Source organism: Lepus europaeus, chromosome 4, assembly GCF_033115175.1.
Source record: "Lepus europaeus isolate LE1 chromosome 4, mLepTim1.pri, whole genome shotgun sequence".
Classification (NCBI taxonomy): Eukaryota; Metazoa; Chordata; class Mammalia; order Lagomorpha; family Leporidae; genus Lepus; species Lepus europaeus.
Genome location: NC_084830.1, coordinates 33,453,283 through 33,468,896, shown reverse-complemented (window position 1 = coordinate 33,468,896; position 15,614 = coordinate 33,453,283). Strand labels below are relative to the sequence as shown.

Sequence of the window (15,614 nt, the reverse complement as noted above, 5' to 3'; positions counted from 1 at the left end):
ATTATTTAAAATGAAGGAGACAAAGACATTTTTTAAAAAACAATTTTTATAATTATTTTTATGGCATGACTCCTCCAACCTTTTAAATATCACTTTAAATAGTAGTACAGTCAGTGGTTAAGTTGTAGAGATCCAATAACCCCTATCTCTTGCTCTCTGAACCCAGTGACTGAATAGCTCTAGATAGAGAAAGGCTCATATACATCCGCAGGATGACAGAAAGCCCAGCAGTCCCCCTGCTGTCCAGTGGATGCTGTGATAGCCTGCTAGTTCACCAGTGTCGCCTTCATTCTTCCCTTCTTTCATGGTAACATGTACCCATTTGACTCAGAGGTCTTAAGCTGTAGTTGGAAATGCTATGTCTTGACCTTAAAATGACTGAATGAGGGCCGGCGCCGTGGCTTAACAGGCTAATCCTCCGCCTTGCGACGCCGGCATACCGGGTTCTAGTCCCAGCTGGGGCGCCAGATTCTGTCCCGGTTGCCCCTCTTCCAGGCCAGCTCTCTGCTATGGCCCAGGAAGGCAGTGGAGGATGGCCCAAGTCCTTGGGCCCTGCACCCCACTGGAGACCAGGAGAAGCACGTGGCTCCTGGCTTCAGATCAGCGAGATGCACCGGCCGCAGTGGCCATTGGAGGGTGAACCAGCGGCAAAAAGGAAGACCTTTCTCTCTGTCTCCCTCTCTCTCTCTCTCACTATCCACTCTGCCTGTCAAAAAAAAAAAAAAGATCTTTCTCTCTGTCAGCTTGGATCACCCAAATACCTGTGTACTATTTCAAGAGACAAACATCTGTCTAGCTTTAATCATTTCATTTTGGCCTTTCTTTTTTACAGTACTTTAACTCATATCCTCACAGTACTTGTAGGCTATAAAAAAAATTATTTTTCCAATAGGAGTATCATACTCAATACTGCCTTTTTGCAAACAAAATGGATGGAAGTAAAGACCAATTGTTTCTGCAGAGTCAGATGAATTAAAGTAGTTCTAGAGATAAGAAAGACTGAATAAAACTTTTAAATGATATGACTAAATCGGCAACATTTCTAAATTAGGAATAGAGTATAAATAAGTAGGCTAATATTTTTTAAAATATGTATTGACTATTTCATCCATACTTGTAAAAGTTTATTCAATTTAGCAAATAAGCATTTCTAATCTCATTAGGAAAATGATGCGGGTGGTCCTTACAGTCTGTCATATATACTACATCCGATAGATAGTTTTCTCTGTTTCCTCTGCCTCCATCTCAGGCTAAGTGTCCTTCTAGTCACCTCTGGATAATCCAAACTCCACAGAGGGACCTCAAGCATAGATCAAATCCTCTCTCCCCTTTTGAAACCCTTCAATGTCTTCACATTACTCAATCTACACAGAGCTCATTTGCTATCACTAAAACTTTTCCCTTCCAAACTTGCTGCTCTACTCAGCACCTGTGGCTCTTCTCCAATTGTCCCCAAGCCTGAAAGAAAATGGCCAAGTTCTTGGCTCAAATATCATTTCCCCAGACATCCCCCTGCCCTGTCCCTTGCAGCTCTCTATCATATTATCTAGTTCTACTGCCACCATCTGAACTCAACTAGCTGTGTGCTAGTGGATCAGCCATCTCCCCATGTTAAGGTAGGCCCCATGAGAATAGGCACCTTGCCTTTTACTCCGCTCTCCATAATCTCTGGATCAGTGGTGTTAGCAGAGTGAAAGCTTATATAAATACCTGCAAATAGAAGCTAGTTAAATGTATATCCAAGATCCAAACCTAGATTTAGCAGTAACCTCTTCCTGCTATGTAGTGGAGAGAGACTTCACTTTCATTTAAACTCTCACATGGTGATCACCTTCATACAATGCTTCCAGAATTCCTGTCCATGCATCTGGGTATGCAGGCTCACTGCATCCATGTTTTATAAGTATTACTCACTAAACCATGGTTTATATTCAGGTAGCTGATTGATGTCTTTTTGCTGCCATTAGATACAGATTTAGGTAGCAGAAGAACCGAATCACTGAATTACACAAGTGAACATACCATGCAGTACAATATAGAACTTCTTGTGAAACAACTCTACAGTATTCCAAAATGCCACACAACCAATTGTACTAGTAACAAAAATAATGCAGTCAAGGTACTTATCATTCCAGCTCCTCCCTAGCCAGTGGCTGTGTTCCTCTGCTGAGGGTCTCGGCTTCTTCACCTGATTTCTCTCCCTCTGGGTTCCGGGTGACTTGGCCTTCCTCTGGATCCTTCAGGATGTGGGAATGAGCCCAAACTGTTGCTAAAGCCAAATATTTCACCATACTCTGTTGGATCCCTTTAACCATGCCAATACCCATTTAGAAAAACAAAAACAAAAAAGCCCAACTTACAGTATACATCAGAATGACATACAACTCATGATGTATAAATTTGTGTATAAAAGGAATGTCAGGTCTATTTCTGTCACAATGACAGTTGATAACTCTGTCGAATGGTGGGTGTGTGGTCCCTGGAGCTTTTGCAGTATAAGAGAGACCTATAATGCTTTGTTTTCAACACATTAGCATATTTACCAAGCCCTTGGCAGGCCCCCAAATCAGTGGCTAAGAACACTGTACATTCAATAAATCCAAGCAGACCTGGGATTTAGATGACAGTCACTTTGGGGGAGAAGAGGCTGATTCACTAATTCTTAGGTAAAATCCATGAAAGGTCCATTTGGCACCATTACATCAATCTGGTACATCATCAAAAGCCCAGATGGGAGAGAGGCATGAGAATGAATACATGACTCTACCACTAAGAGAAACACTTAAGTCCACTCATCACATTTAAGCTTTATTTTACTGATCTGGTCCCTGCTGGGCAGAAGTGATAGACTATAATATAGTCCATTACCAAACATTATCTGCTGTATCCTGGGTGAGAATTCTTTCCCTAGGAGTCAAAGGAAGTTTCAGAGATCCATGCCAGTATAAATGCAAAGGCTCTTGTTTAATTTGATAAAGTTTAATGATCTTCATTAAGAAAGTATTCATGGTGGCAGCACTGTGGTGCAGTGGCTTAAGCTGCTGCTTGTGAAACTGACGTTACACATCAGAGTGCCAGTTTGAATCCCAGCTACTCTACTTATAATACAGCTTCCTGCTAATGCACATGGGAAGGCAGCAAAAGGTGATGGCCCAAGTAGCTGGGCCCCTGCCACCCACATGGGAGATTCAGATGGAGTTCCTGGATACTGGCTTCTTCCTGACCCAAATTTGGCTGTTGTGGCCATCTTGGGTGTGAACCAGCAGATGAATGCTCTCTCTCTCTCGCTCTCTCTCTCTCTCTCTCACTTTTAAGGAAGTAAATCTTATTTAAAAGAAAGTATTTATGATACTAAGGCAGCACATAAAACATTTTGATGAGTAGAGAAAGGACTGGCTCATGAATAAACAGAGATCACTGAGGACCTTAACATTCCTTTGATGTTCAGGTCCTGGTCCTCCCGGTTTATTTTACTGATCTGCATCCAAACAGCCTTATGTGTTCAACTTTCTGTGCTTCATTGAAGTTATAATGAGGCTCATTGATTTTTTTTTATCAGCAACAGCCAGTATAATCTACATATGGATTGTATCTGCTAATATATAAGAATTAATAAGCATTTTAGGGCTCTACAAAGATTAAAGAAAAATAATTCATTCTTTTTATCAATACATCTTTCTTAATTGCTACATTCCCCTCCTGCAATTAAAATTACTCCTTTGGAGACAGATCTTAACAACTATCACAGTAATTAAGAGTTTGGAGAAAGGCTACCCTGTTTAAAATCCATTTACAAACTACACAACACTGGATAAGGTATTTAATGCCTCTGTGCCTCAGTTTCCCTATCTATAAAATGGGAGATAATAATATTAGGATTAAATGAGTTAAGTGCTTAGAATTTCTGCATGGGACAGTCAGAACTCATGACTATTAGATCAAAATAATTTTAATGAAATCAGAGTACAACCCAAGTTGACAACAACATCTAATACATCCTTCCAAATATTTTCATAAGGCTTTCAGTATTTGAAACAGATCACATCCTATATTTGAGGCTGGGCTTTGCTGCTGGAACACTTTTGCTTATAACTGGTGAGCTGTTAGAAAAGTGCCTTGTCAAAGAATGCAGAGTTTCCATATATCAAGATCTTCCCTTTAAGCACTAAAGTTTTAATTTTTATGCTACATAAAAATATTTGCGAATGCTTAAAAACATTTTTCTGGCTTGATACACATCATTTTCCACCTACTCTACCATCACAATCACTTGATCTATTTTTAAGTCAATTATGGCAGTAAACGTCACCATGTGGTAAAAGTTGGCAATGATCTAAAACACTTAAAAAGCTAGTAGGCTTTTCTGTAGTCTTATTTCTTTGCTGTTTTATATACTCCCATATCCTTGCTTGATGTCAAACCATCACCTTTGAATTCACATTCTTATCAAAGGGTCCTCCTGTAGCAAGTATTCTTACATTTACGTAAACTGGGGTAATGTGATATGGAAACTTTTAGAGAGGAATTCTTTTTTGCCAGATCTAACACTTTCTATTCATTAATTTCATCCATTTATTTTTTGACAACCCATTTTACAGATGCAGAACATAAAGTTCTAAGAAGATAACTAATAGCTGAAGGTCACACAATCATCAAGTAGTAATATGAAGATTTGAACCTAGTGTGTTAGACACCAGAGTGTTAGAAAGCACTCCCCTTTTCCCAGAGCACACACCCATACTTCACCCCACCACACATAACATGCATCCAGGCACCTTTGCCCCACAAACAGGAAAAGCTGGGCAACCTTGGGAGAAGTTGTGTAAATTGAAGCTCTCATTTCTCCCCTAAGAAGCTCAAGTTATTATGTAAGAATGGCCTATTCCAGGTAAGTTGTCTTGCTGTTCTTTTATTTCACAGACCTAACTTTGAAGTGAAAACAATGCTCCTGATAAGAACAGACACATCCAGGGGCTCCTGTTGTGTGTGATGGAGCCTCTATTAATGGAACTGGTGCTGATTAATTTCACTAACCTACTTGATGCCTTCTGAGTTTTCTAGCAAATGCCTCTGAATGTGGGAAACTGCTGTTTTTGAAACAGCCAATCCTCCTCTATTGTTGTGAGGTTATTATAGTTCAGCGTGTGGCCAGGTCTCCAATTTCAATAGCTGGGTGGTGTCTGATGACAAGCCAACACTAACATCTTTCAACTTCAGATTTTAACATTTCAGTGCCTAAACATGGATTCCTTTTAAATTATTGTGACCCTAATCATTTGCTTTTTTTTAACTTTTTACATTTTCTAATTATTTGTTTAAAACTTGTAATTATTTCTCCACCTCTCCAAACAGCCTTATGGACAAAGGATTTTGTATTCCTATTTGCAACACAATGACAGGGGATCTTTTGCCTGCCAGGGTTAAATACTCCCTAAGTAGTAAATCATGCTGGAAAGGTAGCCTGGGAATGTCATTAAATGTAGGAAGGCAGTGATCCAATTAGGACTTTCTTTTCTGGGCAAATACAGTCTCATCAGGAAACTGCAAACTAAATATAGGACAGGCACCTAGGAGAAGGAATGTTGCCACCCCAGATGCCTCAAAAAGTTCCCAGCCAAAATGCCTCTATTCCTTCCTTCCATCTATACTGGCACAGATTTATCATGGACAACTCTGCCTTGAATTACAAGCTCCCTAAACGCAGAGTGGACCTGAGCTCATCTTTGTCCTACCTTCCCCACACTAACATGATCCCTTGGATACAGTATTCATTCTATTCCTCATCTAAGTATTAATTGGACTCCTACTTTATGACAGATACAGCACTAGACTCTGGAGAGTCAGCCTTGAATGTTTTGCTGAATTGTCAATAAAAGGAAAACATGAAAACACGAGGACATCATCCAACAGGGCTGCAGGAATGTTTCCTTTTGCTCTGCTGGTGATAATTTTTAATTAAATCTGCATAGGCATTAAGTGACAGAGCCAAAATGACAGAAGGCGCACAGCCTCCAAGAAGCTTCCAAAATGAGTTCCTGCCTGGCCTAGAAGGGCTTCCCTGCTGCCTGTGTCACAGGGCCTTGCCGGCAGGGAGCAGGCCTGCTTGGTTCACAGTTCCCTTCCCAGCATCCGGTGACATATTTCCCATCTCCTTCTTCATCATGTGCTCAGTGAACATTATGAGCTCTTTATCTTAATGACGAAAGGGGCATTTCGATAACCACTTTCTGAACAGCAGTGTTTCAGAATCTAGAACAAGGACCTAAAATTAAATGGGCTTAGGTTACTTAATGTTAAAGAGCCTTGAACATCTGAATAACAGCCACTAATTGCTTGCTATTTTAATAAAATGGTATTAGCTCTAATGAGTCAATTTATTTTCAAAAAAAAAAAAATTGGAGCATACATCAAGAGCTAAAGACGGGTTTTGGTTGAGTGGAAATGGTCTCTTGGGACTTATGGAAGAAGCAGAACAGTTCGACCTGAGAGTAGCATCTTCCTGTAGTTCAACAGATTATGTCTCTGCCTTTGATAAGTTTGAGAGTCATCCAGGGGACTTGCTTCCAGGATTTCCTCTCTTCACATTTAGGAATCTGACAGCTTGATACTGCCACAAGTTCAAAGAACCATAAATAATGATGCAGGTTTTTTCTTTTCTCTCAAATTCAAAGAGCTTATTTTACAGAATTGAGTCCCACTCAAACGCTGCAGGACTTTTTCAGTGATGACATTGGGAATTTTAGGCAGCTAAGAAATCAACTTTAAGGATGCCTTTATCTTAATCTCTATCTTAAATACAAAATCAAACTACTTAGGTGATAGTTATGTCTATGAGCAATTAAATCAGAAGCAGCTGACAAAAAGGTTGTTGTAGGTTCCACCTTTAGGCAAAGGTCATTAAATTAGGATTCACAAATCATAATAAAGGAGAACCCCTGAAATGGAATGTGATAGTTAATGCTTATGGGCATTGTTTACTAGAGTATGGGTCCACAGCCTTCATCAGTCTCACAGATCCATGAATTATGATAGCATTAAGAAAAACTTCCTTTCTGTCCTCCCCCACCCCTCCTTTCCATTCTTTTGTTCCTTCAGTTTCTTCATGAAGATCCAAGGCTATACTGATTCTCACAAGATGAATGGCTGATCTTTAGAAACTAGGGACCTGTTCAGTGTGAATTCTGTATACACTGTTTTGTCTTCAATGTTGATAATGTTGATATGTGGTTGCTTTTATTTGATGACAGATAAGGAACAGCAGTGATAAGCTTAGCTCTCATTCAAACTTAGTTTTTTTCTGTTCACATCACATTTGTCTCACTTTTACTGTTTCCTCCCATTGCCAACACCCTGAAATGAAATTACATGGTGAAGCGGAAGGATGGTAACAAAACCAAAATCATCTCAGATTGCTTTCAAATCCTGCAATACTTTATGATGAAAACTACTTTCTCTCTACAATCCACTGGGCTTGGCTTCTTTCCTTCACCATTGTATCTTCCCTGTCCCATGGCCTACTTTTGCAGCTGAGGTCAGCAACCATTGACTGAGCCCCAACTAGCCCCCAGAAACTATGTGCTGGGAATATCAAAAGAGGATGGCAGGTTCTGCTCTAAAACTTACATCTCACATGGGAGGGAAACAGAGTTTGTTGGTGATTACTTTCATATTAAAAAAACATTGAGGACTTAAAGGAAGCTACACAGATGGCCAATAAGCACATGAAAGCATGTTCATCATCGTTTGCCATGGGGGAAGAGTAAATCAAAGGCATGAGATGCCACTTTCAGACTCACTAGAACAGACACCTTCAAAAAAGACAAGTTATCTTTTTGAAATAACAAGTGTGATTTCAAATAACAAAATAAAAAAGTGCTAGAGATAGAAGAAAAGGACAGGGCTAAACTGGAACTCACATAAACGCTGGTAAGAATGTGATGTCGTTGGACCACTTTGGAAAGCAGTCTGACAGTTCTTCCAAGTTACACTCAGGTTTACCATGACTCGGCAATTTCAATTCTAGGTCTACAACCAAGAGCACTGAGAATATGTTCTAACGAAAACTTGTATATGAATGTTCATTAGAACCATTATTCATAATAGGCAACCCAAAGCTCATCAACTGATGAATGGATAAGCAAGATGTGGCTCCTATTATAGTAAGGCAAGATGTTAAAAATAGAAGCTGGAAGTAGTGCTAGTGAGGGGTACCTACCCTCCCCTATTATGTGTCATTCCTTTTGCTTTTCATATTATTCCAAAGTTAATGACTATTATTATTCATCATGCCTAACATTTAGGAGACATAGCATTTCCCAGCTTTAGGTTTGCTCTGAGATGAAATGTTCTTTTTGATTGACCAAATGGGAGATAAAAAATAATACATTATGATACACTATGCACATCAATTATTCAGGGAGAACAGAAGCAAACAGAGATGCTAGCATCCAATGGAAAAGGACAAAGGACTAAGCTTTGGCACCATTAAAATAAAACCATCTGTAGTTCCTTGCACAATCATGTCATCACCAAACAAAAATTAACAGACAAATGGAATAAAGGGGGACTTGTGTAAGCTGTTAATCAGTCTTTTCAGGCTGATTACGCATAGTACAATTATGGATGCGGAAGAAAATCATGCAAGATAGAGACTGTCCCCCAATACCAATGCTCACACCCTTTTACTTTAAAGTTGCCACTTCAGTATTTCTAAAACTAAATTTGTTTATATAGTGTAGATTTAATTGTGAGATACAAAACATTTGTTTATATGTTGCTTTTTCTGAGAACTGATCTTTTCTGATGTTCATAGTTTCATGCATTGCAATAATGTAGTTTGTTTATTGAACATCTCTGTATATCATATACATATCATATACACATATATATCATATACATTTTAAAATCTCAAATAGAAAATGATGTAACTAAGTAAGAATGCTATTCTGTATAGATCTGCATCAAGATAACCTCTTATTTTGATAATTTGTGGTCACTTTTGATGATACCAAGTCACTTCTTGGTATAATTTAAGGTAGAAGTAATTACATAGTTTAAATGTTAGACCATATAGCTTATATTCTTCAACTTTCTGTTTTTTAAAAATCTCTTTATAATGGATTTATGTTACTATACTTACTCAATTATTAACAATCATTACAGACAACATTCCCCTCTTTGCTCTGCCTCCTTTAACAACGATGTTTCTGGAGGTCAGGTATATAGTATTAGTGATCCTTGACTGACATGATACTGCTCTGATCCCACATGCAGAGTAGTACACTTACCTGGCTTTACAAGGCCCGACTTTGACTCTTTCTTGTAGCGAGCTGACTGGACGCCTCCTTCACCAGCCACTCCAGTTGTGCACTTCTTTCTGGTAAAGTCCTCATCACTCCCAGGGCAAAAGCCAATGGGGCTGTTTCCTGTGTCCGAGGGCGTCTTCACTGGAGATACTGACTGGCTACTAGGACAGCCTGTGTCATCTAGAAGACAGGAAGCAGTAAGTGCCTCAAGATGAGCAGGAAATCAATGAGGGCAAGGAAAAGGTGAGCATTGTGCCCACACATGTGCATACATACACTTATGCTCATACACACGGGGACTCTGCTTACTAGGGCCCAGGTTAAATTCTTATGATAACTCTCCTTTTATTTTTCCACATTTTGGCCACTCATTAGAAAAGGAAGTAACAACTATTCCAGGACAATATTTTAAGGAACATCTTACAAGATTTAAAAAAATTATTTCAATTATTTCTTTAGAAAGGCAGAGAAACAGAGAGTTATAAAGTATTCTTATCACACATAAATCTGTAATGTTCATCTTGTCAAAACCTAAAGTTATGCCTATTTTAACTCTTCCCATAGTATGGGTCTGAGTCATATCTGTCTGTAGATTTTTGGCACGGGTTAGTAATAGAGTTCATAAGACCAACCCAGGATCATTAATGTAAACTCTTCAGAGTTGTTTATGATAGGAAAATAGTTGCTTAAACATTATGAACCATACCAATTTTTTGATCACTGACCCATCAATTGGTTAATAGAGTTTGATAGATAAGACCTCTGGCTTTCATAGTCCAAGGAAACAGAAAGAAGTGATGTTGCTTCACACACAACTAAATTTCTCTGGGAGTAAACTGTTAAAATAAAATGACATTCAGATGAGAAACACTGCCTTGCACTGTCTTAACTTTCAGGTAAGAGATTATTACCAGGTTCATGATTTTAAGCCAACATCCATGAGGTTTATTAGGCACACAGCAAAGTTGTACTGTGGACTTCTACACATGCTTTCCATATTTTTGAACATAATTATGATGGTTTATTCACCTGTACCTTAATGAGGAGGATACTACTGGAATTTAAAGCCAAATCAGTATCATTTAAAAGTATGCCTACTCAAACTGGTGGGTGGTATTCATTATTAAATAATTCTTTATTATACAGAAATGTTTTTTGTAGCCTGAGTCATTGTGTGAGTAAAGACATTCAGTATCAACAATTTTCATGACAATTAAATTTTTATGAAAATTAAGGGAACTAAAATAATTTGCTATCTATCAAAGGCTATCTTAAGACTCCATAGCTGGAATAAAGACAGAAACAGAACTGGGTCTGAATAAAATATGCTGATGGACTAAATTAGGAGGACTAGAATCCATCATTTTTGGCCTTTATTCAATTTTTTATAATGAAATATGCCAGTTTCTTAGACAAAGTGAACTTGCACTAATAAAATGATTTATTTCTCTAGATGTCTATCTTTGACTCTGGGACATATTAGGTACATTTATAACCACCCTGGTCTGTTTCTGGAAGAGAATGGTTTTCAGCATACTGTTCATGAATTTGAAACATAATCTGCACTTCCCCAAGTCCTAAAGGAACTCTGGCCCTGAAGTAGAGTGAGGAGAACCCTCTTGGCTGCTCCTGCCCAACTATTTCATCACCTGCTGTCCTGGAGTTTCCCTTACATTTGCAGGTCTCAAGTTGCAAACCAAAGAAATCTGAGTTTCTCTCTAGAGGTGAAAGGCTGCTAATTATTTCCACACATTCCAGTAATTTTACAAGGCTCAACAGGCCTTCAGGTTGCCTTAGGAGAGCTTTTCTTTTGATTCCTATCCCAAAGCAGATAAATTCAAACAAATCAGGTCTAATCATTTGAAACTACCTTTAAAATTATTTCCTTATGAGTCACTTCTGTGAACTACCTCTTGTAAAAGACAGATGGCTCAAATAAATAAAACTACCCTAAAAAAGTCATTTTTCTTGAAAACTCTCAAACTCAAGGGGATGAAATTAGAAAATTTTCAAATGTGTTTTATTTGGTTCATTTCCATTTTCTGGAGTTAAATAAGAAGGAATATGTGCATACCATATTTTCAGTACTAGTAATTCAAAGAATTACGTGCTAGGTTCTGGTTAAAACCTGGGAGCTGCAGGCCAGTTCGTGGTGCAGAAGATTAATCTTCCACCTCCCCTGTGACACCAAGGAGCCCTTCTGAGCACTGGTTGATCCCAGCTGCTCCACTTCCGATCATCCTGTTCCCTGCTAATGGACTGGAAAAAGCAATAGAAGATGACCCAAGTGCTTGGGCCCTGACACCCATGTGGGAGACCTGGAAAAAATTCCTGGCTCCTGGCTTCAGCTTTGTCCAGAGCCAGCCATTGCAGCTGGGGAGTAAATCAGCTGGTGGAAGATATCTCTCTCTTTGTCTCTGTTCCTCCCTCTGTAATTCTGCCTTTCAAATAAATTAATTTAAAACAAAACAAAAACAAAGAAAACCACAAACAACAACATTAAAACCCCTGGGAACTGAAATTATTTGCAATGGCAGCAGTGTGGGAACTGTAGTTGTAACTTTCCTCTGGAGTATGGTGCCCTACCGGTCATCTGCAGGGGTAAGGAATGAGGAGATGAATACCCAAATAAATCTTTGGGCATTTCTTAGAGTGTTTGAATCACCACACAAATGTCTCCTAATTGTCTACTTCATATTGAGGGTGAAGACAGGAATAGAAGACATGATCTTTCATTGGTTAAACAAGTATGTAGCAAGAACTGGCACTGAAATATCCACAGGTATTACACTAAGTCTCCATGCTGATGGAATTTATAAATGAGCCCAAAGGTATATGTCTATCATTTATGGTACAGTTCTTATGAAGTGGCACATCTATTACAGTAAATTCATTACAAAAAAAATTGGTGAGTTGCCAGAAAAGCCTGGTTTGCCTGTGGGTAAATGACACCAACATGACTAAAGGGATCTGGTTTTGGAAGGAGTAAGGCCATGAGTTTACTTACTCTACAGGCTATATCTTAAGTTAAGTAGGACTCCGACAAAAGCACAGAGCTTCATGTGCCAGTCCTCTGGTGCAGCAGAGGTGGTTATGTTTCCAACAAGTCTTGCTCTCCTCCCCTCTCTTCTTCTTTTTGGTCACAGATGAAAGCTGACCACCCATTCAGATGAAGATAACACTCCTTTTCAAAATTCCATGTACAATTTTGTTAGCTCACATTTAGTTGCAGACTTTGAGAATGATGACAACAAACTGATGTCCCTTCATTGCTCATATCTAATCTTACCACATACTAACCTACCTGTGCACCAAGCACAGAGTCAGAGATTCATTTATTAAACCTGCTTCAGTTAAACTCGTTGAATGTGCCTTTTGTTTCCTGTTACTATCCTGTCTGCTCAATCTGCCCTATAGAAAATACAGATTGTGAGGCATGGTATTTATAATACCAGCTTTTATAAGTTATGTTAATGTAAAGATACTATTGATAATAAGAATTTCTAATGTGACACCATGGGGAAACTTTCTGGGCAGGAAATTGCATAACTATTGAATGAGATATTGCAAAAATGAGGGATGTTTCGAATTTCCAGAAGAACGCCTGAAAAAGGTAAATACATTTTAGCATGATTTTGCCTTAAGGGAAGCCTCGCTCCAAGGCATTGGGAAGAGAATGTACAAGACTGGGTTTATGGGCTGACATTGTGACATAGCAGGTGAAGCCGCCACCTGGGACGCTGGCATCCCTTATGGGCACCTGTTCATGGCTGCTCCACTTTCCATTCAGCTCCCTACTAATGGCCTTGGAAAGCAGCTGAAGATGGCCCAAGTACTTAGGCCTCTGCCATACACATGGGAGATCCAGTAACACTCCTGGTTACTGGCTTTGCCTGGCCCAGCCCTAGTTGTTATGGCCATTTGGGGAGTGACCAGTGGATGGAAGATATTTCGCTCTCTGTCTCTCCCTCTCTGTATATAATGCTGACTTTCAAATAAATGAACTTTTTAAAAAAAAAAAAAAGACTTGGCTTACTAGAGAGGGAGGAATTAAAACATACATCACACACATACACACATGCACACATGTGCTCACACACACAGCTCTTACAAAGTTGAGTTTTTCATATTTCTTTCTCCATTACTCATAAGTATAATTTTATGAAAAAGAAACAGGGACACCTCAAAGGTTTTACACAGTGTGATCCAAATGAAAAAAAAAAAAAGGCTTAATTCCTTTTTGTGGTCAATTATTCTAAATCCCTCTAAGATGAAGTAACCATCATCAAGACCACATCTACATGATGACTTTCTATAGTGAAGGGCACTGATTGATACTTCCTTCCCTATTTCAATAAGAGGTAAGTGCTTTTGTCACTGTTCTCCTTGTTCATTTGTTCACAGAGTTAAGGGTAGTGGAAAGAATATTCACACACGAAATTCTGGACATTGTGGTCTACTTAAAATACTGTAAACTCTTATACATATGGAATAGTTTTTGAATCTCATTAAAGAGAAAAATGATGCTAAGGTATATAAAGACAGATGAGAGGAACAGGCAACTATCATAATTTTATAGCATGGATGTTATTAAAAGACAGATTTTTAAATCTCTTTTCCCTCTCTCTTTAAGCACAACCTCTTTGAGAAAGTGACATACAATTCATACTTTTACAATTACTTACAATTCTTAAAAATATGAGACTAAGTGCTTTTAAAAATTTTTGGATCTTGTTTTACATGTACTAAAGCAACTTTCTAAATTAAATGAATTTGAAAATCTGCTGTTGAGGTTTTTAAAATTGTAACTTAGTTTTTTATTAGAAAGACAGTAAGTCTCACTGTGGGAAATCCAGAGTGCAGCAGAATGCAGAGAAATAAATAAAAAATAAGAGGATATTTTCCTACAATTGAGTTAGGAAAATATTTAAAAATTTGGCATATTTCATTCATCTTTTAAAAATCAATATGATCTTGTTTTATCAAAATCTGAGCACATATTACAGTTAATTTCATTACTCTTTTTTTTTTTAAGATTTATTTGTTTGAGAGGCAGAGTTACAGACAGAGAGAGGGAGAGAGAGAGAGAGAGAGAGAGAGAGAGAGAGGTCTTCTATCCATTGGTTCACTCTCCAAATGGCTGCAAGGGCCAGAGCTGGGCCGATCCAAAGCCAGAAGCCAGGAGCTTCTTCGGGGTCTCCCACATGCATGCAGGGGCCCAAACACTGAGGCCATCTTCCACTGCTTTCCCAGGCCATCCAGAAAGCTGGGTCGGAAGTGGAGCAGCCGGGACACACACTGGCACCACAGGCAGAGGCTTAACCTACTGTGCCACAGCGCAGGCCCCAATTTCATTACTCTTATCTTTGAAAATTTCTCCCTGGAACTTGTTAGACTGGAAAGAAAGAAGCTATAAAATTATCAACAGGAATGAACACAAAGAGGACCCCCCCATTGGCCAAAGACAGAATAATATGAGTATCCAAAAGAATAACAAAGTGAAATGACTGGAAATATAAAATAATCTATGAATTCATAGTCAAATAAAAATAAATCTAAGAAGGGAAAGGCCTCTATGTCTCCCCAAATTCCCAGCCCTCTGGAAATCATTGGAAGAGATTCAAGGACTAATTCTTGGCAATTAAAAGGGAAGAATCAGCAGATATCCAGATTGTAAAAGTGTCCCTATACAAACTGTATTTCATTCAGCATAACTGATCACTCACTGATGTTGAAAAGCTCTTCCAGGGCCGGTACTGTGGCTTAGCAGGTAAAGCATCCCATATGGGCACCGGCTCAAGTCCTGGCTGCTCCACTTCCTATCCAGCTCTCTGCTATGGCCTGGGAAAGCAGTGGAAGATGGCCTAGGTGCGTGGGCCCCTACATGCATGTGAGAGACCCCAAAGAAGCTCCTGGCTTGGCTCCTAGCTTTGGGTAGGTGCAGCTCCAGCCGTTGTGGCCAACTGGGGAGTGAACAAGCAGATGGAAGACCTCTCCCTCTTTCTACCTCTCCTCTGTCTCTGTGTTAACTCTGACTTTCAAATAAATAAATAAATCTTAAAAAAAAAAAAAAAAGAAAAGGTCTTCCTTAACAGAAGGATTCTGATTAATCAAAGTAGATAGAAAAACAGAAAATTCTTGTTTTGCAGTCTCTAATGAAATAACTGATTTAGGCGACAAAAATCATGGATGAAATAATGAGACAAGAGGCTAAAGTAAAGTTTCCAGTGGAGCAATCGGGCCTTACCCAAAGGTACCCACTGAAGATTCTTAGCATCAAGAACAGTGGACAACGGATATTATGCATCG

General features: G+C 38.9%; 1 protein-coding gene across 4 annotated transcripts in view; it reads right to left on the bottom strand.

Annotated features, from left to right (window-relative positions):
- Nucleotides 1-15,614, bottom strand: part of SYBU (syntabulin) — a 73,337-nt gene that overhangs the window by 38,048 nt on the left and 19,675 nt on the right. For all 4 annotated transcript variants that reach the window (XM_062188090.1, XM_062188092.1, XM_062188094.1 and 1 more), the window contains one exon: nucleotides 9,288-9,485. In XM_062188090.1, the coding sequence (XP_062044074.1) occupies nucleotides 9,288-9,485 (198 nt within the window). The remainder of the gene's footprint in view (nucleotides 1-9,287; nucleotides 9,486-15,614) is intronic.